General features: G+C 41.5%; 2 protein-coding genes and 1 pseudogene across 5 annotated transcripts in view; all 3 read right to left on the bottom strand.

Annotated features, from left to right (window-relative positions):
- The window catches only part of LOC138177725 (olfactory receptor 51G2-like), a 41,251-nt gene extending 28,228 nt beyond the window's left edge, over positions 1 to 13,023 (bottom strand). For 2 of the 4 annotated variants that reach the window (XM_069108935.1, XM_069108932.1), the window contains exons 1-2: positions 12,835 to 13,005; positions 7,348 to 7,585 (exon numbers count right to left, since the gene is read on the bottom strand). The gene's annotated coding sequence lies outside the window, so the exon portion shown is untranslated. Of the gene's footprint in view, positions 1 to 7,347; positions 7,586 to 12,834 lie in introns of all 4 variants that reach the window. The other 2 variants (XM_069108934.1, XM_069108933.1) reach the window with 2 other exon arrangements.
- Positions 4,808 to 7,308, bottom strand: LOC138177699 (olfactory receptor 51E2-like). Its single transcript, XM_069108912.1, has one exon. The coding sequence runs from the start codon at positions 5,768 to 5,770 to the stop codon at positions 4,808 to 4,810; it is 963 nt and encodes a 320-aa protein (XP_068965013.1). The 5' UTR covers positions 5,771 to 7,308.
- Positions 13,024 to 18,614: 5,591 nt separating the features above from the next.
- On the bottom strand, positions 18,615 to 19,412 carry LOC138177745 (protein bicaudal D homolog 1 pseudogene; annotated as a pseudogene).
- Between the last annotated feature and the right edge of the window lie 4,146 nt (positions 19,413 to 23,558).

Genomic DNA, 23,558 nt, shown 5'->3' with positions numbered 1-23,558 from the left:
ACCTCATCTTCGCTTTTATAACTTTTTTTTTGGTATTACTGTTACTGCAGTATGATACATACTGCATCCCCCTAGTAGATTATGAGATTCTGGAGGTCCCAGACTTCTATATTTGCCTTTGTATCAACTCCAGGATGCTACTTGAACATTTTAGGCACTCATTGCAGCTTTCTTGAATTGAGTAGAACACTCCCACCCCAACATCAGTACATACATGCACACAGACACACAGACAGATACACACATGCACAGACACAGCCTGAAACTCTCAGTCATCCCCATTAGAATCCCTCCCAAGAGGTATATAGTCAGCTCATTCACACAATTCCCCTTCCAGTAAGTCTCAGGTAGACTGGAATACTAGCTGTTCCCTGAACTCAGTATTACATGACCAACCACTGTGAATTTCCATATGTCTTCTCCAGTACACTTCCCCTCATCTCCACCCTTCTTCATCCTTCTCTTCCTTCAAGGTTCCACTCACCTGCCAGGATTGCTATAGACTTCTCTGGCACTTCTCCCTCTCCCCAACCCACACACCTTCCCCCAGCCAGAAATGTGCTTTCTCTCCTCAAACATTCCCAGAGTCATTTCTTTGTTAGAATCTCTGCTTTTGCTCCTTCATCCCTAGTTGGTACTCTACTGGAGTGAGTAAATGACTTCTCTCCTCCAGGAAAGCCTAAATTCCATGAGGGTAGGGAGTGACTTCTAAGCAAAATTTTGTTATTATCTCTCTTTACTCACTTAAAAGACCTGTTAAATGAATTTGGAAGGGGAATAAGGGAAGGTCTGCTTTGGGAGGGAGCCATGATCATTTTGGATTTTTCTAGATTAGGTTGTAGGACTAGAGGTTTGTCTACAGGCATTCACAGAGAGCCTTCTTCACAGGGATTGGGAAGCAGATAAGTTTTATTGGTGAGTGAACATAATGAGAGTCATAACTGGGACAAGTGGAGGCTGCTTTTGACGGAGATAAATTACTCATGTCCCAGTGCTCTATCTACTGTGCCACCTAAATACCCTAGATATCATTATTAACACTAGCTATCTTGTTCTTTACGGGATGTGGCCAAATTCTCCTGTTCCTGTGATGAAAAGGAAGACATGACTATGAATGCTTCCTTTTGGGGAAACATTTGAAAAAGATATAGGGGGGAGAGGGTGGTATTGAAATCTTAGAGATGGTTGCGTCTTACTGGAAGAATTAATAATAGGGAGCTTTTCTAGGATCTGATACTCTTCCTTTCTCATTCATTTAATGAAATAAATTTACAGTGACCCACATTTAAACAATGAAGTTAAAAAAAGAGTTTGCTTTTTCAAGATTGGGGAGACATTAGGAGACATCAAAATTCCTCCCTGGGCTTCTTCTCTGTAAGTAATTTTTAGTAGCAACTTTTAGTAATAAATCTGAAAAGTTTCAATCCCTTCTCAGGATATGGTGGAGAGACTGGGGACAAAAAATATCTGTATCCCTTTCCAGATCTGCGACTTACCACCTATGTGACCTTGGACGATTCCATTTCTTCATATGTAAAATGATAGTAAGTACCTAAGGTTCTTTTTAGCTACAAACCTTACAATCCTCTCAGCTCAGTGGGTTTAAGGATTGATTGCAGTGTTATCTTTTCTCCTTTGGCAATGCTTTCTCACATAGTGTCTCCAACTCAAGCTAAATCTCTGTCAAGAAAAATGTCTGCTTTTTTTTTCCAAACCTCGTGTCTGTTTCTCATTTACCCTGTGTCAGTTCAGTTCACATTTTTGCCTCCCCATAGCCCTAGGGACTTTGAGTGATTGAACTATAATGGAAAGACCCCCGAATCTTTGCCTCTTAGGCTAGAACATCTTCTGTCCCCCAGGGAATGGGAGTAAGGAATATTGGGTTTGTTTCGCATCCAACTAGGCTTGAATTCAATGTTGATAGCAGGTACCAGCCTTATACTTGGGCTAAAGGTTGCATTATGTGGGTCTGTCCACAAAAATCTTCCAATTATGCTGCCACTGCATCTGAAATTCTCCCAGCAAATGTTCATTTCTTTAGATAATAGTCTTTCCCCACATTTTCAAGAGATTTCTTTTAAAATTAAGAAAAAATAAACCTCTGGGAGATAGGATCATACATGTGATTCCTTATCTACTCATATTTTGAGTGTTTAAATTATATCTTAATTCTCTTTTCATAGGATCCTGGGCTATTAGAGATTATCAACCCCATAACTTTCTATACACAAAAGGAAAAAACTGAGGCTTAGAAGGGGGAAATGATTTCTTGAACATCACATAAGTTAGTGACAGTTTCCAATTATGTAAGCTAAAGGAGAGCAAAGTTGAGAGAGGTCACAAGGATGGAGGGGCCACGTAAAAGAAGCTGTTTGAGTAACAAATATGACAAAAAACCTCAACTACTCGATTTTGAAAGAAGGTGGAGCTGGAATGTGAAGATATTTGAAGAGCGAGGGTTTTAAAGGAATGGTGACTTCATAAAATTCCTTTGGTCCTAAACTAAGAACTTGGGAAAGAACATTAGAGCCCAAGGAATTTTGGTGATCATCTAGTCCAGCCACTTATTTTTCATAGGTCATTAGGTTTCATGATTCAGTCCCTTAACTGTAGAACTGCTTCTTTATGTCCAATGCTATTCTTTGCTGATGTAATATACAATAATTTTCTTGCTCCAGCTTCACATGGCGATGGAGAACAGCAATCTAGTTATCAAATGTTATTAGAAGCCACAATTCAGTTTCCTTCATTAAAGGGCTGAATGACCCCAAAGCCATCACATCTATACTCTAGTACCTTTGTCTAGGTCACTTCAAACCCATAAGCCCTGCCCTGCAAGGAAAGGGAATCAATCCCGGGGCCCCTTCATGGCTCTGCTACAGATCTGAACAAGGTTGGATGAGCTCTGTATTAACTGAACACTCAGTCTATGGGAGCTGAAAAGCTTTTAGCTTGAGAGCAAGTCGTATGGTAACAATGATGATGGGTGATAATGAAAACAGTGATGGACTGACACAGCTCTTTAAAGTTAACAAAGTACTTTTCTTACAATGACTCCAAGATGTAATTATCTAGTATTTCCCTCATTTTGTAGATGAGGTAACTGAGGTTCGAAGATATTAAATGACTTTACAGAAGAACCTAAGAATAGGAAAGAATCTCAGAGTTCATCTAGCTCATCCTGTTCCAGAACTGGAGTCTCTTTTATAATGTCCCTAAAAAAAGAGGAGGCCATGCTTTCTTTCTTTGAAGTCCATTCGTTATGGAGAATACACAAATTGCCCTTTCCAATTTGGTACAATTCTAATTGCTATGAAGATTTTTTAAAATCAAGTAGAATCCTGCATTTCTGGAATTTCCACTCGCTGCTCCTGCTTTTTACCAGTAGAGTAAAGCAGAATTCAATTTAATTCAAGAAGCATTTATTGTCTGATATTGATAAGGATATGCATTAGGCACCAGGGAGAGAACAAAGACGATAGTGACAGTTTGAGCTGCAAAAGAACACAAGGTCATCTAGGCCCACACACTCAAAGGAAACTGAGGCCCAAAGAAGTTTAATAACTTGGCCAGGTAGACCTGGGCATCCAGTGATAGAGCCAGGATTTGAAGCAAGATTACCTAACTCCAACACCATTGTTCTTTCCACGGTAGCATGCATGCATAACTCCAAGAAAAAGTGAAAGTCCCAAGAGAAAAGTAATTCTTGGGCTCAAGAAGGTTATATTCTACAGACAAGTTTAATTTCTCTTCTGTGAAACCCCCCTCATATATTTGAATATGATTATTCCCCCTTAATGGCAGGAATTCCGATATAGATCATAGAATCATACATTTACAGCTAGAAGAGACCTTCCTGTGAGATTCTTTGCTGTTCAGTTGTTTCACTTGTTTCTGACTCCTCATGACCCCATTTGGGGTTTTCTTAGCAGAGATACTAAAGTATTTTACCATTTCTTTCTCTGGCTCATTTTACAGCTGACAAATATTTGGCAAATAGGGTTAAGTGACTTACCCAGGGTCTCACAGCTGGTAAATATCTGAAGCTAGATTTGAGCTCAGGTCTCCCTGACTCTGGAGCTGACATTATTTCCACTGTGCTACCCAACATCCCCAGAAGGGATTGTAGAGGCCATCAATTCCAATCCCCTTATTTTACAACTAAAAAAATTGAGATGTCCAAAGGCTAAATGACTAGTCCAAGATCACAAAGTTAGCAAGTATCTAAGGTAGAATTTGAATCAGCATCTTCCTGTTTGCAAGACCAAATTACTATTAGTCCTAGGGAGGTCATGTTGCCTCCTGAATCATGAAATCAAAACACTTTGGAAGCACTCACATATTTCTAGAGTTTTTAGATTCTTCTTCTAGAGTCACAGAGTACATGACATATGATATCATTTAAATCTCACAACTATTTCTTGAGTGCAAACAAGATTGTACATCCCTATTTCAGAAGAGAGAGACATGGAATTCAGAAAGCGATTTGCTCCTGACCTGTGATTTAGATGCAGGAGATACCACAGAAGTCATCTAGGCCAACTGTCTCATTTAACAGTTGAAGGAACTGAAGGCCCAGGAGATAACCTAATATGCCCAAGATCACACAGGTAGTTCCTAAAACAGGTAGTTTTAGATGCAGGATTTGAAACCAGGTCTTGTGACACCCAAATTAGTTCTCTTTCCACTATACTATTCTGACAGTTCTGATGCACTTATAAACACAAACATCTTGTAAGTGGGTTTTGATTTCTAGGTGGTTCAGAGAAAACCATCATGGGGACATAGGGTCTCAATGTGGAAGGTGTCAGCTGCTACTAACAGCCTGAAGCTCCTTGTTACAGGCGATCTTGAACATGGCCAGCACACGGGAGCGGATCTGCTTGGTCTTGGCAGCATAGATGATGGGATTGATGACAGGTGGCACCATTAGGTAGACATCACCCATGAGCACATGGACAATGGGGTGGAGGCTGTTCCCAAAGCGGTGCACCACAGAGAGTCCAATTAGTGGCACATAAAATGCTAGAACCACCCCAATGTGTAAGATACACGTTCCAAAAGCCCTTGCCCGTTCTGTCCTAGATGGCAGCTGTAGCACAGTACGGATGATCAGGAAATAAGAGAGAGAGATAAGCACAGCATCAGCACCCATAACCAGCAGGATGGCAGTGAGCCCATAAACCACATTGGGCATGGTGTCAGCATGGGCTAGCTTCATCATGTCTTGATGCACACAATAGGAATGGGTGAGGATGTTTGAGCCACAGAAATGAAGCCTCTTGATGAGCAGTGGAAATGGGAAGAAAAAAATGGCACCCCGTATCACAGCTACCATGCCTATCTGAGCTGTGACAGTGTTGGTGAGTATAGCTGCATGTCTAAGAGGGTGGCAGATGGCCACATAACGGTCAAAAGCCATGGCCAAGAGGACAGTGGACTCAGTGGCTGAAAGAGCATGGATGAAGAACATCTGGGTGAGACACATATCAAAGGTGATCTCCTGAGAGTTGAACCAGAATAGAGCAAGGATCTTGGGCATAGTGAAGGTGGAGAGGGCCAGGTCAATAGCTGCCAACATGCAAAGGAAGAGGTACATGGGGGCATGTAGGCTATGTTCTGTTCTCACAATGAAAACCACTGTGCAGTTGCCCAGCACTGCTACAACATACATGGATAGAATAGGGAAGGCTATCCAGAACTGGGCAGTTTCCAGGCCTGGGAGGCCTATAAGAATGAAGGTGGTGTGGGTGAAGTTGCAGGAGTTCATGGTTGGTAGTAAGAGACAGAACCTGAAGAAAGGGGTCAGATCACAGCACCTGCAGGAGACAACAGGAAATAATGAAGGAGAGCAGACCCAGCTGCCTCTTTCCAGTGCTCCTGCATCACTTTCTTACAAACTGTTCTTTTCTTCCTTTATGATCCCCGAGCACCAGGACTATGTCATGGAGAATAGTGTGAGATGAATTGATTCTTACTGAGATATGGACCATTTTTGTTTTAAATGGTAGTTCAGAGAAAAAAAAATGCTTGACTCAAGGGAAATAACCTCTAACAGATCAAGTTCAGGAATTGGAGCATATGGGTGAAGGAAAGAATTTGAGGCATGGACACTATCTGGCAATTTTGAATACTGTCTTTTGCTTATTATGCTGGTGTCTGGAGTGTATGTTGCCCTCTACATATCAGAGAAAGTAAACCACCACCATTTGTCTTGTGTTGAGACACTGAGCGGAAAGGTGTACCTGTGAGAATTCCTAGAGAACAAGGGCTGTTACAATGGTAGCTACACCTTATATGGAATCCTGGAGGGAACACTGCTCACATTTCAACCACTTTTCATTCTCAGTTTCCATCCAATTGAAAAACTAATTAAGGAATTCATCCAAACTCTTGAGCCTCATATATAATCCTTTATTCATCCCAAGTACCTCATTCATTTATCCAAGAACTATTTCCATGCCTGTCTTCCACTGTTCTACATATTCTCTATTTTCCAAGCAAATTCCACTTTGTCTAGTGGAAAGAGTCTTGGCTTTATAATCAAAAAGATTTAAATCATAATATTTGCTCTGTTCCTCACTCATTGTGTGACCCTAGTCACACAATTGTCTCTTTTGGAAAAGAAAGGCCTTTGGCTAGATGGTTTCTCATCTATCTTTCAGCCATAAATCATATAATTCTACTCAGGTTCCCCAAATTCATGAAATATTTTCCTACCTCTGTGTTTTTTTTTCTTATCCTAACTCTCTATCTTTACCCATTCCCCTCCTGCTATCTCTGATTTCTAAAATCTTAAATATCCTCCAAGCTCCAATTCAAATGCCACCTTCCTCACCATCCCTTTCCAAGTCAATCATATATTATCTCTCTTCTCTTACTCTAAAAGACCTTTTTGTTTGTAGTTCTCTGATGTTGTTTACCACATTGGTCCATGGATCCAGACCTATACTAGGCGAGGGGAAGGCAGGGCTTTGACTCAGAGGGTGCCACTTTCTCCATTAGTTGTAGCCACAGATAATTTAGCTAATATCACCACATGCCAAAGATATTGATATCTAATATTGCTATTAGATATCTATTGATATCTAAGATATTGCTTTCCTGGTTCTCAGACAACTCATTTAAGGTAAATAACTTCCTTGCTTCTTACCCTTAACTTTTTTTATCTTAATAATTTAAGACTTTTTTTACGGGGGACTCTGACCTAGCAGTACAATTACAAAAAATTCCCTTTACCTTCAGGTCTCACAGTCAATATTTTTTGGAGTTAAGGCCTCTGAAAACTAATCAAAATGATTCACATTTACATATTATGTCATGCTTAAAGTTTATAACCCCATTTACCTTGTGAGCTAGGCACAGGAGGAGGTCATCTGAGGTATGGAAGCCTTTCACCTGGGCTTCTGATCCAGAAGCAAACAAATAAGAAAATGCTTTCCTTCAAATTCCCAATGCAGGCTGTCGCGCAACTTTTGAAACATTAGGAAAAGCTTTAGTATCTGCTATTTGCCACAACGACTCAATAAAGGGGATGGAGGGTGGAGAGGGACGTTGTCACAGCAAACTTGACAGATGCGAAAGACTGAAAATACAAAGACTGAGGGTAAAAAATAAGAAGCACATTTTTCCACTTGTCACTAATTCCCTTCCCCATCATCCCGCCCTTCTACAACTCTTCCCTTGCCTTAGCCTGCCAGCATAGCTGTTCTCTCATCTAATGCCAGTTCTCATTATATTTCTGGGTCAAAAGAGATGATGCTTCTTGAATCATAAGAAATGATGCCTTCTCCCTTTCCTTTTTCTGTGACTCCTTGACCCTAAACTGCTCCCTTCTTAGGCAGGTAACAGTCTCTTGATTTCTCCCTAGGTTTTCTTCTATCCCTTGTCCCAGTCCCAGAATTCCTAGCTATAGATCTATTTGTATCACCGCCATTTAATATTGTGTGTGAACATGTAAGGAAATGTATTTCTAGTCCTTTATTCATGGAGCTGTGTTTACAAGATACTATTTATGGTGCTATGATGTTAACAGTCTACTAAATCTGGAGTTTAATGTTCCAGTCATGCTTTCCTTCTGACCCAGAGAGATGAGAGATAAGCCCCTTAGGTCTGGAGAAAACAGATTAAGACGTATGTGTTTATTATTTGGCAAATATGGTTAGGAGCCGTAGCAATCTTCTTTACTGATAGTGGTGGTATCATTGAAGGGGATGCAATTTGGAGACCAGGTTGAAAAGTGGGGAAGATTAGAGAATCAGGAGACATGTTAGTGAAAGCTTAGACTCCTGAGATTTTAACTAAACGCTCTCCACCTTGTATCTAGGCTCTGAACATCAATAAATCAATTGATAAGCATTTATTAAGCACCTATCATGTGCTAGACATTTTTTAGGTGGTGAAGATACAAAGACACTATTGAAATATCCTGTTCTCCCCCAGAGCTAAAATTCTACACATGGAAATAAAAGGTAAACATACCATGGATATAAAATACAGTGCATTAGTTTATTTATATTTCCTATTCCACACTGTAGTTTTATATTTTTTTTATTTTTGCTTTTTTTTTGGAGGGGCAATTGGAGTTAAGTGACTTGCCCAAGGTCACACGATTAGTAAGTGTTAAGTGTCTGAGGCTGTATTTGAACTCAGGTCCTCCTGACTCCAGGGCTGGTGCCCTATTCATTGCACCACCTAGCCACCCCATCACACTGTCCTTTTGACATTGTTTTGTAGGTAATTGACATGAGGTGGGGAGATAGGGGGCCCATTTAGCCAAGAAGTTTCTGATAGAAGCTTTTGGCTTAATCAAACTAGGCACTGCGGGGTTAGGTTTAGGGGAAACAAACACACAAACAAAAATGGTTATCTCAAAAAGTGGGCAGGTTGGGAAACCTAGAGAACAAGGTGCCTCAGTGGGATTACATATTTTCAATATCTGCATATCACCTTATAAGACTATGTGTTTTTGTGGATAGGAGTGATATCTAATCATTCTCTGTGTAGCAGTTAGTATCAGCCTGTCATAGGCACTTAGAAGATATTAATTTCAATTAATTTGAAATGAATCTATCCTCCTATTAAAAATTCTTTTCCTCCTGGCCCTGACTGCCTCATCCTTTCTACTGTTATCCTTTGAGCATTTAGTGGCTTGATGCTCTCCTACAGTTGAATAGGGCAGGTAGGTGGAGCAGTGAATATGCCATACCTGAAGTCAAAAAAACTCAATTTCCTGAATTCAAATATGCCTGAAAACCTTTATTATCACCATGACCCTGGGTGAATCAATTAACCCTGTTTGCCTCAGTTCTTCATCTGTAAAACAAGCTGGAGAAGGGAAAAGGAAAAATACTCCAGTATTTCTACTAAGAAACTCTGTTCTCTTTAGCTTTCTGGCTAGTGGTTTCTAAGGTGCTAGGGGATTAGTAGGTGAAGAATAGGTCACAGATGTGGCTTCTATTCCCTGAACTCTAAATAATAGAAAACAAACCAGCAGCCTCACGGATTAAGGTTTTGGTTGGAGCATTATGTATTCCTGAGGGGGAGCAGCTCACACCCCTACTTAATAGGACAGGGGTTACAATTAGGATCAGTGCTGCAGGGGTCAGCTATCCTGGAGGTGGGAGGAGAAATGAAATAACCTTTGAAGGTCTCTTTCAGTGCCAAGGTTCCACCATAAATTTCCATTCAGTTGTCTCTGAACTGCTGCTCTTAGAGGTGCTTCCTGTATTTCTGTAGCTGCAGTGAGAGATCCTGTCATTTTGCCTCAAAGAAGGAGTGGAGATGAAAACAAGGAAAAAACAAAAAAGATTTTGATTCTTCAGATAGGAGAACTTGAGGATTTGGAGAAGAGGGGTTCAGAGATGATTGTGAATTCTCCGGAACCAGAGCCAGAAGGGCCCTTAGTAATCATATAGTTCGAATACCCTTCCCCCACCCCCAGAGATGTCTCATCCCTAGCCAGGTGAAAGGCAGTGTGGTAGAGTGGATGGAGTGATGGATCTGGAAAGACATAGATTTCAAAGACTGTGTGAGGCACGTTTTCTGTGTAACCATGGGCAAATCTTTTAACCTTTCAGCCTCGCTCATCGATAAAGTGAGTATAATATCACCTGACAGGGCAACTGTGAGCACAAAATAACGGATGTAAGACACCGTTGTAAAGTATGTATGTAAAGGCAAGCTATTATTCGTTTACATTTGCCCCCAGCATATTCAATTGAACTGGTAATTATATTAGCAATAATAACAATAATACTATTATCTCAGTGTCTGGCATATAGGAAATGCTTATATTTATAAATTAATATTGATTAATTGGTTGATTCCTAACAATGACCCTAATGATGATGATGGTAAAAACCTGTATGTTTATACATCTTTGCACTTTGCAGATATTATTTATTTTGTCCTCACAACAAACCTCCAAGGAGGTAGGTGCTATTTTTACCCCTCTTTTACAGATAAGGAAAGTGAGGTAGTTACAGGTTGACCAAATTGATCAAGGTCACAAGTGATAAATGTTTGAGGCTCGATGAGATGTCAGGTGTTCCTGACTCTGCACCCCAGCAGTCTATCCACTTCGCCACCTACTGGCCTATTATTATTACTACACTACTATCAGTTAGCTAGCATTTATACAGGACTTTTAACAGTTTTCAAAACGCTTTAGAAAATCATCTCTTTTGGTCCTCACAACCACTCTGGGAGGTAAGTACACATAGTAACCCTATTTTATAGAAGAAGGAACTGACTGAGTCTAGAATCAGAACACCTAGGTTCAAATCCCGCCTTTGATATACCTTACTTTATGATGGTACAGCTGCCTGTTCTCAGATTCCTTCATTGTAATGTGAGGGGAGTTGAACTAGATGCCCTCTGAAGCCCCTTCCAGCTCTATGTCTATCATCCTAAGAGCCAAGGGATTAGTCCTACTTTTTCTTTTTTTTTTGCTTTTTGGAGGTGGGAAGGCAGGGCAATTGGGGTTGTGACTTGCCCAAGGTCCCATGGCTAGTAAGTGTTAAGTGTCTGAGGCCGGATTTGAACTCAGGTCCTCCTGACTCCAGGGCCAGTGCTCTATTCACTGTGTCACCTACCCACCCCAGTCCCTCTTCTTCAGATTTTAACTGCAGTGGTCTTTTCACTGTCTACAAAGTGTCTCTCCTTTCCTCTATCCCTTAGTCCAACATCCTTCCCCAGGTCTCATTCCCCAATTTTGTGACTGTTCACATGGTGGTAAGAAGAAGTGATACAAGGACATGCCCAAAGTATCTCTTAAGAACTTTGGAATTGATTGTGTGACATGGGAGACACTGGCACAGGACCGCTCAGTATGATGTGCCCACATCAGAGAAGGTGCTGTGCTCTATGAGCAAAGCGGAATTGAAGCAGCTTAAAGGAAAGGCAGGATGTGCAGATTTGGGGAATCCATCCCAAATGTTCACACAGACTCTTTGTTCCCAACCTGTGGTAAAGCATTCTGAGCTTGTATTGGTCTGATCAGCCACAGTTGCTACGTTTAAACTTGACTAGCATAGTGATGTCATTTTGGTCCTCTATGAGAACGAAGGACAACAACCAACTGACTATCCCCCAATCTGAACAAACCTGGTATTCTTAGCCCTGAGGAACAAGGGGCTACTACACATCATAGTAGTCTTCATTTACAGCAGGGAAGGTTCTCTGCCTCAGTCTCTTCCCAGGATATTGCTGAACCCTCCTGGAATCCCTTCCCCAGAGCAGAGCCTTTTATTCCTCAAGGACATATGGGGATTGCATTATAAATCCCAGGAAGGCAGGGCATTGCATTTTAAGAATCTGATTCTCTCTGCGGCACAAGTGATTGATACCCAGTTCAGTACAAATAATAGTTTGGGTAGGAGGAGGGAAAGAGAGAAAGAAAATGATGAAACAGAGTATCTGTAGTTGGGATGAAGTCATTTATGGATTAAGAGGAGGGGAGGAATCAGCCTTTTGTGTTATAAAATAACCCTGAATTTGGCATCAAAAACACTGAAGACATGGTACCCTCTCTCTAGAGTAATTGGATTTTTGGTTCAAATCCTGTCTCTGATGCTTAGCTATTTGATCTTGGGTAAGCTAAGCAACCTCCTTGGATCTCAATTTCTTCTTTTACAATATTAATATAATTGAACAAGATGGTTTTTGAGGTCCTTTGTAGTGTCAGAGCTCCGATCCTGCAATTCTGAGACAGACCTGTTTTCAAACCTTGGCTTTGCTAATTACTACCTGTCTGACTTTGGGTAAATCATTTAATCTCTCTTGGCCTCAGTTTTTCCTAGTCTAAACATTATGATTCCAAAAAGATACAGAGCCAGATGAGGGCATCACCATCCCTTCTTTTCCTTCAGGCAAAGATCTAGCACCATTACAGAATGCATATGGACAGATCCCTTAAGTCCCTTATAGCTCGCATACCATTAATCTGAGAGACTTAAGTCCACAAGGTAGTTCAGGAAGTCAGGTCTTTTCTCTTCATTTTTTCCCTATAATAGGGGCTTATATCTTCTATATTTCTCTTACCTTGGGGCAATTTTCTTTCCTGATTCTCAGCCCCCATTCTGCCACTGCCCCCTCTCTCTGTAGAGAATGACCCTCAAACCAAGACACCCTGCCATCCACCTTCCTCCTTACTTTTTAAATCCAAAGCAATGCCTCCCCATGTTTCTACCAATCTCTTGTCCTACAGATCCTACTTCAGCTACCAACCCAGTCTAACTACAGCTACCTCATTCCTATTGTCCCTGTTCCCTTGGAACATACCAGATAGGTACATATGAGATAGTTCTCTCTCTCAGCCTCCCCCATGCATACCTACTGTGAAGAGTACAAGTTCAATGCTGGCCTCCCTTCAGTTACTCCTGGAGCCCCATTCCATCTTGGATACTGAGAGCTTCAATGTCCTGTTTCTGCTCTCTGCTACCAACCAGGACTTGCTTACTCACCAAGAGAACAGCAGCACACACTAGCCCTTCATGAGGAGAGTCATCTGGTTCACCACGTCTGTCTCCAGCTTTCTTATGACACTGCCAAGAAATCCTCATGGGGTTTGTGGAGAGGAGGGATATTGCTAAAAATACTGTGTGATGTGTTTATGTATTCCCAGATGACTTTGAAGGCAGAAAAATGCATTTCTGTACTATATTCTTTGCACTCAGTAAACTGTCAGTCTCTTTTAACCTATAGGATTAAATCTTCACAGTGGCCCTTTAGTATCTCAGTTCACCCTACTTATCTAGTCTTGGATTCATTCATTCAGCAAAACAAACAAACACCATATTTTTATTGAAAATATACTCTTTTGCCAACCTTGCTTGGCACTATGGTAGATTTTTTTAAAAGCAAGTTCCTGCTGTCCTAAAGCTGAGAATCTCACCAGAAACCAAGGCAGAAACACTTAAGAGGTCAAAGGAAGTTTATGAGAAATTAGAAAAAGGAAGAGTGCCAAAGACAGGGAAATCCTTGGGAGTTATGCTAATAAAAATAACAAAAACCCTTGACATATGTGGAGCCCTAACATCTCAATGACCCAGTCTTGAGGCAAGAGAAAAATGAGACAAAAACATTATCTCATTTGGTATAGGTGATGGAGGGGCTGATGAGGTGAAATGAGGAATAACGGTTACTTGGTGACAAATGTGAGGTTAAAGCCAAGTCCCTGGTATTCACAGTCCTCTCTTTTTTCAGTCACCAGACCAGGCCTACTCAGCAGCACAAGAAGGTAGATTTTCAATTAGAAGGTCACTCAGAGGCTATCTAGTCCCACCAATGCCTGATTTTCTACAGTATTTCTGACCCTTTGACCAAAATGAATTTGTTATTTTCCCCCTCTTATCCCCTTCCTTTAGAACACATACAGTACATAAATACAACCTTCCCACATTTGTTATGTGGCTATGATTTTTCCTGTCTGATATGTCTACCGTATCTGCTTCAACCCCCCCTAGTCCTACTCATCCTTTAAGTGTCAAGTAAGTTCCTACCTCCTCTGTGCAGTCTTCTTTGACAATTTCTCTTTTTCCTTGATCTGCCACATCATATTGTTGCTATGTCATTGCTATGGGTGCCTGGTCATAGTTAAGCTGTCCTTTTAAGCCGCATTGCTGAATTGTTTTCCATTCTCCTCCACCCTTCCACACAAACTTGTGCCCTATGCTCCTTGCCTTCTTTTCTTTTTGAAATGTTGATCCCTGGAGATACAGGGGAGAGAAAGACAGACAGAAGACCCTGAGATAGAGACACATAGAAACATATTGAGATGGGGACAGGCTCAAAGACAGAGATAGAAAGGTAAGACAGGTATAAATATAGAGGCAGAGATAGGCAGAAAGACCCAGAAGGAGCAAGAGGCAGAGAGACAGGGGCTGGAAAAAAAAATTATTATGTTCTGAGCACATGAGGGGAAAATTATCTATATTTTCTCACTGGGGGGTCTAGGCAAACTGTCACTATAAAAAAAAATTAAGTTGTGAAATTGTGAAGAAGCAGACATCATCTCTATGAGGTGGTATCCAAAACTGGCTTTCCCTCTTCCTTCCATTATCCAGGGATTTAGATTTAGATGCCACAAGAAAAGTAGCTGATAATTAGGAACATAAGGAGAAGGGAAGAGATCAGAGTCAGAACTGACCTGAAGATAAAGCCCTTGGAGGACAAAACTGAAGACCAGCTATAAGAGTGTCACAAATACTTATCCTGATATTATCTCAGAAACCAGGAGAAGATGAGAAACAATGGTGAATTTCATTTGTTTGGTAAGCTGGGGTGGATTGACTGTAGGACTGATTTTTCCCACAGTATTTTTATTTCTTTCTAATTGATGCAGCTAACTCTTTTTACTCCTTTCCCATAATCATAGTTTCATGTGGTTGAGACTCCAATCCTCTCCCTGATCCACCCTCCCCCAACACACACACACCACCACCACTACCACCACCAGAAAATCTAAGAAGAGAGTGGGTAGTGGCAAAGGAGGTGACTGAAGGCATATGACTTCACATAGAGACCAGAAATCTATCTGCTTTCCATTTTAATTTATGTGCAATAAACTATGAGACCACATTTAAGTGTCTGAGTCCTGTGAAGGAAAAAAGGCATTAGCAGAGAAATAATAGATAATATAGAATGACGGCTCATGAGCTGAATTTAGACTTGTTGATTTCATATTTTCATATTTTGAGCAATATTCCACTTCAAACCTTAGATTTTTAACTCGACCAACAAGTGTTTCTTGAGCATCTATAGTATACTATACTTTTGGAAGAAGATGGGATTTTATTTTATGCTTTTGAGAAGTTTTTATTTTTTTCTCCCAATTACATGTAAAAACAATTTTAAACATTCACTTTTAAAAAAAAAAATGAGGAAGTCGGGGCTGCCAGGTAGCACAGCGAGTAACAGCACCGGCTCCAGTGTCAGGATGACCTGGGGATCAAATCCGGGCTCCGACACTTAGCACCCACCCAGAAACACCTGGCCGTGTAACCTTGAGCAAGTTACTTAACCCCAATTGCTTAAAAAAATGTGGAAGTCACCCAGCTTATATAGGTTAAATACATATATATATATATATATATATATATATGCATACACACATGTATATATATACATATATACTGATATAGGTTATATATATGCACACACACATATGCAATCACATAAAACTCAGTTCTATGTTAGACAGGTTTTGAAAGAAGAAACAGGACAAGAGAAAAGAATCATCCAAAAGGTAAAGAAAGTGAAAATAGTATATTTTGATCAGCATTCAGACTCCATCAGTTCTTTCTGGATCTGGATAGCATTTCCCATCATGAGTCTTTTGGAATTGTCTTGGATCATTGTATTGCTGAGGAGCTAAAACTTTCATGGCTGATCATGGCACTATGCTGCTGATTCTGTGTACAGTGTTCTCTTGCTTCTGCTCATTTCACTTTGCATCAAGTAAGTTCATGTAAGCCTTTTCTGTTTTTTTTTTCTGAAATTCCACCTGCTCCTGCTTTCTTAAAGTCAAACTATAGTTCATTTGTGTTTGTTTTGCTTTTGTTGTTGTTATGCTCTCATGGGGATACAGACCTAGTAGTGGTCTTGCTGGATCAAAGGGTATGCACAGTTGGATTGCTCTTTGGGAATAGTTCCAAAGTGCTCTCCAGAATGGTGGGATCAGTTCCCAACTCCATCAATGGTCTATTAACGTCCCTATTTTCCCACATCCTCTCCAACATTTATCATTTTCCTTTTCTATCACATTAGCCAATCGCATAGGTGTGAAGTGGTACCTCAGAGTTGTTTTAATTTGCATTTCTCTGATCAAGAATGATTTAGAGCATTTCTTCCCATAGCATAGATAGCTTTGATTTCTTCATCTGAAAACTGCCTCTTCATATCCTTTGACCATTGATTAACTGGAGAACGGCTTGTAATCTTCTTGATTTGATTAATTTCTTAATGTATTTGAGAAATGTGTTCTTTATCACAGACACTTGTGTAAAGGTAGTTGCCCAGCTTTCTACTTTCCTTTTAAACTGGGTTCAATGATTTTGTTTTTGTGATTTAATTTAACATACTCAGCCTGCCCATGAGCAATTGCAGAGCATGGGTCATTGTAAGACTGAGATCAAAAGGTTGATTTACAAATATTTAGATCTGACTTTATGTGTGTGGAAAGTGTCTCTTAATTGTTTTCATAAAACAGTGTGGCAGAAACTAGGTATACACCAACATCTCACACCAAGATAAGGTCAAACTGGGTATATGATTTACACATAAAGGACGACACCATAAGCAGCTTAAGAGAATATCTATCTGTAGTTAATATGAAAAACATGCTCAAAATAATTTTTGATCAGAAAAAATGCAAATTAAAATATATCTGAGGTATCACCTCACATCTACCAGAGTAGCTAATATGACAAAAAAAGAAAATTTTGGATGTTGAAGGGGATGTGGAGAAACTGGGACACTAATGTACTGTTGGTATATTTGGGAACATATCCAATAATTTTGGAGTGCAACTTGGAGCTATGACCAAGAAGCTATAAAACTGTGCATTCCCTTTGATCCAGCAATACCACTGCTAAGTCTATATCCCAAAGACATCCAAATAAAATGAAAAAGGACCTATTTGTATAAATACATGTATAGCCCATAATTGGGGAATGACTAAACAAGATGTGGTAAATGATTATAAGGTACTATTATTGTGCTATAAGAAATGACAAGCAAGAGGACTTCAGAAAATCCTGGAAAGACTTACATGAACTGAAGCATAATGAAGTGGACAGAACCAGGAGAACATTTTACTCAATACTAACAATATTGTTAGATGAAGAATTGTTTTCTCGTGTCCTATTCTACTTCAGAAGGTGGGATTTTAACTGGTATTTGAAAGTAGTCACCCAAATCAGGAGGATCAGATCATCAGCCTTGGATGACATAGTGTTCTTTTCTTGAGGAACAGCCAGGCCAGTCTCCCTGTATTGCAGAGGATGGGGCTTTGGTGGTGGTGGTTGGGTGGGGGAACCGAAGCATTCCTGTTTAGCAACATCTTGGAATGCTATCCTCCAGATTTTCCATGTGATCCTGTACTTAAGTACTTCCTAGGCAGCCACTGGGTAGATGTTAGCAATCAGAGTTTCTTGCTTGTGCACTCTGGGCCAAGTACTGGAACAAATAGGACCTCCCTCTTATTCTCACAACAGCCCTGAGAGGTACCTGTTCTAAAGCCAATTTGATATTCACAGCACCCACAGTGGCTATAAATATGCTGTTGTAGTTGTGAATCACAAAATGAAACAGACTCTCCATGTGGCACACAGAGCCAAAACATTTATTCGAACACCAGAACACTAAATCCCAAAACCTGAAAGTCAAATCAATCATAGCAACCAAGGAGGTGGGACACATAACCAATGCAGCAAGTACCTGCTTCCCCAAGCCTTTTCTCCTTCAAGCCTTCAAAAGAAAACAGACTCCCTTAAATAAAAATGCCCCTCTCTCTCACTCACGTAGCTGTTCTGCTTCAGCTCTGTGTGCTCCCAGCACTGCTCCTGCTCTCCCCTGCTCCTTCCTGCTTCACCCTTCCCATTACACCCTTTCAGGACGCTCCTCCCCACTCCATGTGGTTACATTTGGCCTATTAAGGGCAGGGAAGGTCTTCAAATTCCAATTACCCTTACACTTGTCTAGGTTTCTTCCCATTTTTCAGGTGGAGATACTGAGGCTCAGGCACAGCTAGGACGTGTCTCAGGATGGATTGAGAATCACATCTTGACACCAGATCCACCTCTCTGCCTAAGTATTCCCTAACTTATATTAAGCAGGGGAAATAGTTTCCTTTCTTTGGGGATTTTTTTTTTTTTTTGCTTTCTTTCTTTTGTTTTCAATAAGGTTCTTCATTGAGAAAAGAGGGGTTTGTCCTCAGCATGGAGTCTGCTCAGGGCAATGGCACCAGTATGTTACTTGAAGGCAGAGGGTGTGGCTGCAGCTGTTGGCAGTAGTGGTAGTAGCCTCCACAGGGACACAGGGACTTGAGACAATAATCTTGCTTTTTTTTTTTAAGGTCACATATGCAGTTTATTTTTTGATTCATACAGCTCCCTTGCTTACACCTACTTTAATTCTATTTTCCTTCATATCACCAAGTTAACTTCTGAGGGTTGGTTTCTTTGGTTCACTTCTTTCACATCCTGAACAACAGCTGTGAGTCTCTCATTCTCTATTTGAATGCTGCGGGCCACAGGCCTTCTCTGCTTCAGCTCCTTCTACATTTCAAGAATCGCCCCCAGGTAGAAGGCCTCCTTCGAAGCGGGCTCTTGCAGGCGACTTTCCTCACGAGTCTCCATCTTCAGCTGCTTTGCGATGGATGGAAAATGCCGGTCCAAATGCCTCTTTCCGCGGCTCTAGCTCCCACTTAAGGCTATGGTATTCTCCTACAAGTCATCATAGGGCTGCTTCAAAGGGAGCTTCTCTTCCAGGACCACCAGGCCCTATTAAGCAGCCTGGATCTTTTCGTGGGCTGCCTCCGTGAGCTTCTTAGTCAACCTTTCGATCTCGGTCTTAGAATGATCAGCGCTCTGAAATGCCTCTCCTGCAGCCCTGGCCCTGGGGATGCATGGAAACGGGACGGGGTGAGTGGAGGCGGGAGGGAAGAAAGGATGCGGGAGGGGGGAGGGGGAGTGGGGCTGCGGAGAGGAATTAGAGTGAGGGGAGAAGGCAAATGGGGGGGGGGGGGGGGGGGGGTAAAGGGATGAATGTGTCCCTAAAAGCTTTTCTGCCAGCAGCAAATGCAGCTGCTGGATATTTGAAGGGAAATTACATATTGAGAATGAAACGAAGAAAATTCGCGAAGATGTTGCAGCTGCTGCACCATTCATGTATCCCCGGAATTGGACCATCCTTTAAGGGTCAGCAGCGGTTCAGCAGGGTGCTTCCTTGCGCGCGGCGGCGGGCGCTGGGCTGGGATTCTGCTTATTCAGAGGCTCTGGGCCGCCATCTCGCTGCAGTCCCGAACATTGTCCCTCTTTCCTCTCCAGACACTCTCTTCTGGCCCTGCAACATCAGAGCAGAATGATGTAGTCCAGGCCCCCTCCCTTCCACCTCCCTTCCAGAAGGAAACAAATGGAAGAAAGGCAGAGAGGGAAGGAGAGAGGGAGGGAAGAAGAGTAGTAGCTAAAGGGAGACTTCTCTCTCTCTCTCTCTCTCTCTCTCTCTCTCTCTCTCTCTCTCTCTCTCTCTCTCTCTCTCTCTCTCTCTCCCCCTGTGTCTGTCTCTTGTGGCTCTGTGCCTCTGTGTGTGTGTGTGTGTGTCTCTCTGTCTCTGTCTCTCTCTGTCTCTGTCTCTGTCTCTTTCTCTCTCTCTTTGATGTGGGAAAGCAAGGCAGTTGGGGTTAAGTGACTTGCCCAAGGTCACACAGCTAGTACGTGTGAAGTGTCTGAGATCAGATTTGAATTCAGGTTCTCCTGACTACAGGGCTAGTAGGTACTCTATTCACTGGGCCACCTAGCTGCCCCTAATAGCACTGGAAGGGACTTCGTGATCCTTGTTTCCCCTCCTCATGCTCTTGGGCAGTCATTCCAGTCCAGTGGAGTAGTAGAAGTGCCAAGAAAATCCATTTTCTTTTTTCTGGGTAGGCAGTGAAGACCCTACAGTACTGGAGGGTTATGAAGGGAGTTTGATGGCCCCCCTTTCCATCAGTTAGATGCTGGATTTTATCAGAAAGACTATGCTGCCTTTTCATATTGAAAATCCTTCCCTCCCTTACTTTTGTTTCCCATTTTTTTCCTTTTTCCTTTCCTTTTTATTATTTTTCTCTTCTTTTTTTCATTCCATCTTTCTTTCTTCTTTTTAATTTGTTTCTTCTTCAAGGGAGAACAATTTCTTTTTAGGCAGAGGTAATTTTAATTTCTTGGTCTTGCTGTTTTCCTTTTCTTCTCAATGCCAAAAGCCTTATTCAATGGATTTAGTGTCCAATGACTTGTTTGGAAGTTGATGTCAGGAAGACAAACTGATCAGGCCAAGGCTAGATTTGAGGATTTTCTGTCCGTCTCCAAAGTTGTGAATGTCAGTGAAAGGACAACTAATTGCTTTGTGATGATGGGCCACAAGTGGTCAGTAGTAAGTTCTGGCTGTAGGATCTTGTCTATTGCCCTTGAAGGATGGTGTCTGAAGAAGCCCATTGGACTGAGTTGGTTGGATAAGATCCTCTTGAGATTTTCAGTGCAGGTAAGTCATTATGTGATAGTATGAGTCACACATGAATGCATGAATTTATATGAGAAAAGTGAGAAACTGTTGCAAAAGAGAAGAAAAAGGGTTAATTCTGAGTATTGATCCTCAGGAGATTCAGGAAAAAAAAAAGAGAGATGGAAGAGATCAGGGAGAATCTTTGGCTCAACAGTTCTCCAGGGGGATAGGGGAAAACCACATGCTGGCAGTCCCAAGATAACATTGGCTCCTTTCCTCCAGTGTTCTTGTCAGCACAGGGTGATCCACAGCGACCCAAGAGAATCCAGATGCCAGTCTTTGTTGGGCCCTGAGACAGCATCCAATTTTTGATTTGCATAAAGAAACCATCCCCAAATTAACCTGCATTTCATTGGTTGTGGACCATGGCCTCTCCAACTTGGGTCTCCTATAAATTGCTTCCACTTAGTAGTGTTGCAGTTATTCTGAGCCTGACAGTAGCAGAAGCCACAGCCCTAGCAGCAGCCAAGAAAGAAGGAGGAAGAGAAGGAGCGGGGCAGGGGGAGGAGGAGGAAGGGGAGGAAAAAGAAGGGGAGGAAGAAGAGAAGGAGGAGGAGGAGAAAGAGAATAACAGGAGCAGAATTTGGGAGGTCCTAAGAAATAAAGGAGTAACAATTAAGATAAAAGAATACAGTTAGCATTCTTTTAAAGGCATTATCAGGGTCTTTCCCTGCTGTTAATAACATTAGGCCATTCTTCATCTTTCAGTATAAATTTTAGCTTTGTGCCTTATTTCTATAGGGGTAAAAGAGGAGACACTTTTACAGTGAATGGAGTGCTTCAGGCAGTGTGGATTACTTTCACTGTCTTGCTGGATGATGCGATTTTAAAGGAGAATTTTGAAGAAAGGAGATTTTTATCTAGTTGTCTTTTATATCTCTTTTTCTGTTTAATGGGTCTTTCAAGATCTAAAAAGATTCTTAGAGATCATCTAATCCTATTCTTTTTACTTACAGAGGAGGATAAAAGCATTTTTTAGGAGGCAAAACCATATAGTGAATGAGTAAGCTGAGAAACTAAATTAGCTTTCCCGCTCCTGCTTTAAGTCTTCAGCTGTTTTACAGAACTTCCAAAGTTGGGCCCATATTCACATTATGACATATAGGTTTTGAATAAATTTTAAAGTATTTCTTGAAAGGATAAACATATGACTAGAATGAGAACCTTCAGAGAAGACATTGAATCTCTGCTCTGTAACAAACTTGTAACCATGTGATTCATTCGTGTCTTCCTTGCATTTTCAAGCCGGGTTCTTCTTCTGGATCAAAATTCTCCCAGCTTCCCCTGGGTCCTGGAGTGTTCTTCCTTTTCACTTGCTGTTCCTCATACTGAAAATCTTGCTTTGTTAAATTCAACTCTGCTGGGCTCTTCCCAGCTCCGGCCTTGTCTTACCTTATACCCGGTCTTCGGACGTCTCCGGCTTCTTGTCTCCAAGAAGAACACCCCCACAGAACACCCAAGGACACGGAGGTTGCCAAGCGAGGCTGCTCTTTATTCAGTTACATCTTAACAGTGTGGCCATCAAAACACAGCAGAGTGGAACCGTGGGACAGAGAGAGCGGGACAGAGAGAAAGAGAGAGAGGGGGAGGAAGAGAGAGAGAAAAAGAGAAAGAGAAAGAGGGGGAGCTTCCCCTTGCTTTTTCCCTAATATCCTTATCATTCTTCTTACAGTCACATGCCATGTGGGAGCCAATTGTACACTCTCCCGAGTGCAGGGCAAAGGAGTATGTGTTAAGAGGAGTCCGTGTTGATAAGGCACGTTCAATGCCACGTCGGCCTTTCCCAACCTGGCAAAGTCGGCTCCCACGGCCCTGCGCTCAATGCCATGTCAGCCCTTTCGGCCCGGCAGAGTCGGCCTCCACATCTCCATGTTTCTGCCCTTCAGATGTCACGTGCACCCCCTCCGGCATCTTGTGACTGCCACAGTGTCTCTCACACCTGTGGCTCCAAAACAACTCAAATTGCACCTTCTACAAAAAGCATTTTCAGTGTCCCTTCCCTCCTGCTTGTGCCTTCCTTCTGAGTGTACCTTACATTTTCCCACTACATATTTGTCTCTTGTCTTGCTTAAGAGCACAGAGAAAGGAAGTAGTTCTGTGGTGGGAGGGAGGGAAGGTAAGCCACTTAACCATTCTCAGTCTATTTCCTCATTTTTAAAATGGGAACAACAATGACACCTATCTTTCAGGGTTGTTGTGAAGATAAAATTACATTATATTTCTAAACCTTAAAGCATTATATAATTATTGCTAACATTTATATACTTCTTACTAGGTGCCAGGCACTGGTCTAAGAGATTTACAATTAATATCTCATTTGATCCTCATAGCAACCCTGGAAAGTAGGTATTATTATCATGCCCATTTTACTGAGAAGAAAACTGAGTCAAACAGCAGGTAAATGATTTACTCAGGGTCATATAGTTAGTAAGTATTTGAGGGCATATTTGAGGCCAGGTGTTAGTGTTTCCTGATCCAGTGATCTATCACTGTGACACCTAGCTGCCCAAATAATGCTAGCTTTTATTGTCCTTAAAATATGCGTCCAAATCATCCTGTTTTGGGGATGGAAAGGGTTTTGATGCTCTCAAGACATGGGATCTTTAGAGGACATGATTAGAATGTTTCCCTTTGGGGAAAAGTTTGAAAAGGACATGAGGGAGAGGACAGTCTTAAAGAGAGTTGGGCCCTTCTAGAGCAGTTAAGAATAGAGAGCATTCCTAGGATCCTATACTCTTACTTTCTCATTTTTTCAGTGAAAGTTTACAGTGATCCACCCCTAAATAACGAAGTTTGGA

The sequence above is a fragment of the Petaurus breviceps genome, unplaced genomic scaffold (genome assembly GCF_028583685.1).
Source record: "Petaurus breviceps papuanus isolate PSGF00001 unplaced genomic scaffold, PetGlider_PUasm1.0 90444, whole genome shotgun sequence".
Taxonomy (NCBI): domain Eukaryota; kingdom Metazoa; phylum Chordata; class Mammalia; order Diprotodontia; family Petauridae; genus Petaurus; species Petaurus breviceps.
Note: the sequence above shows the minus strand (reverse complement) of the source record. Positions and strands in the feature narration are given on the sequence as shown.

What these genes read in the sequence shown, in the direction of transcription:
- LOC138177699 (XM_069108912.1), bottom strand. Translation starts at nt 5,770, where the DNA reads ATGAACTCCTGCAACTTCACCCACACCACCTTCATTCTTATAGGCCTC.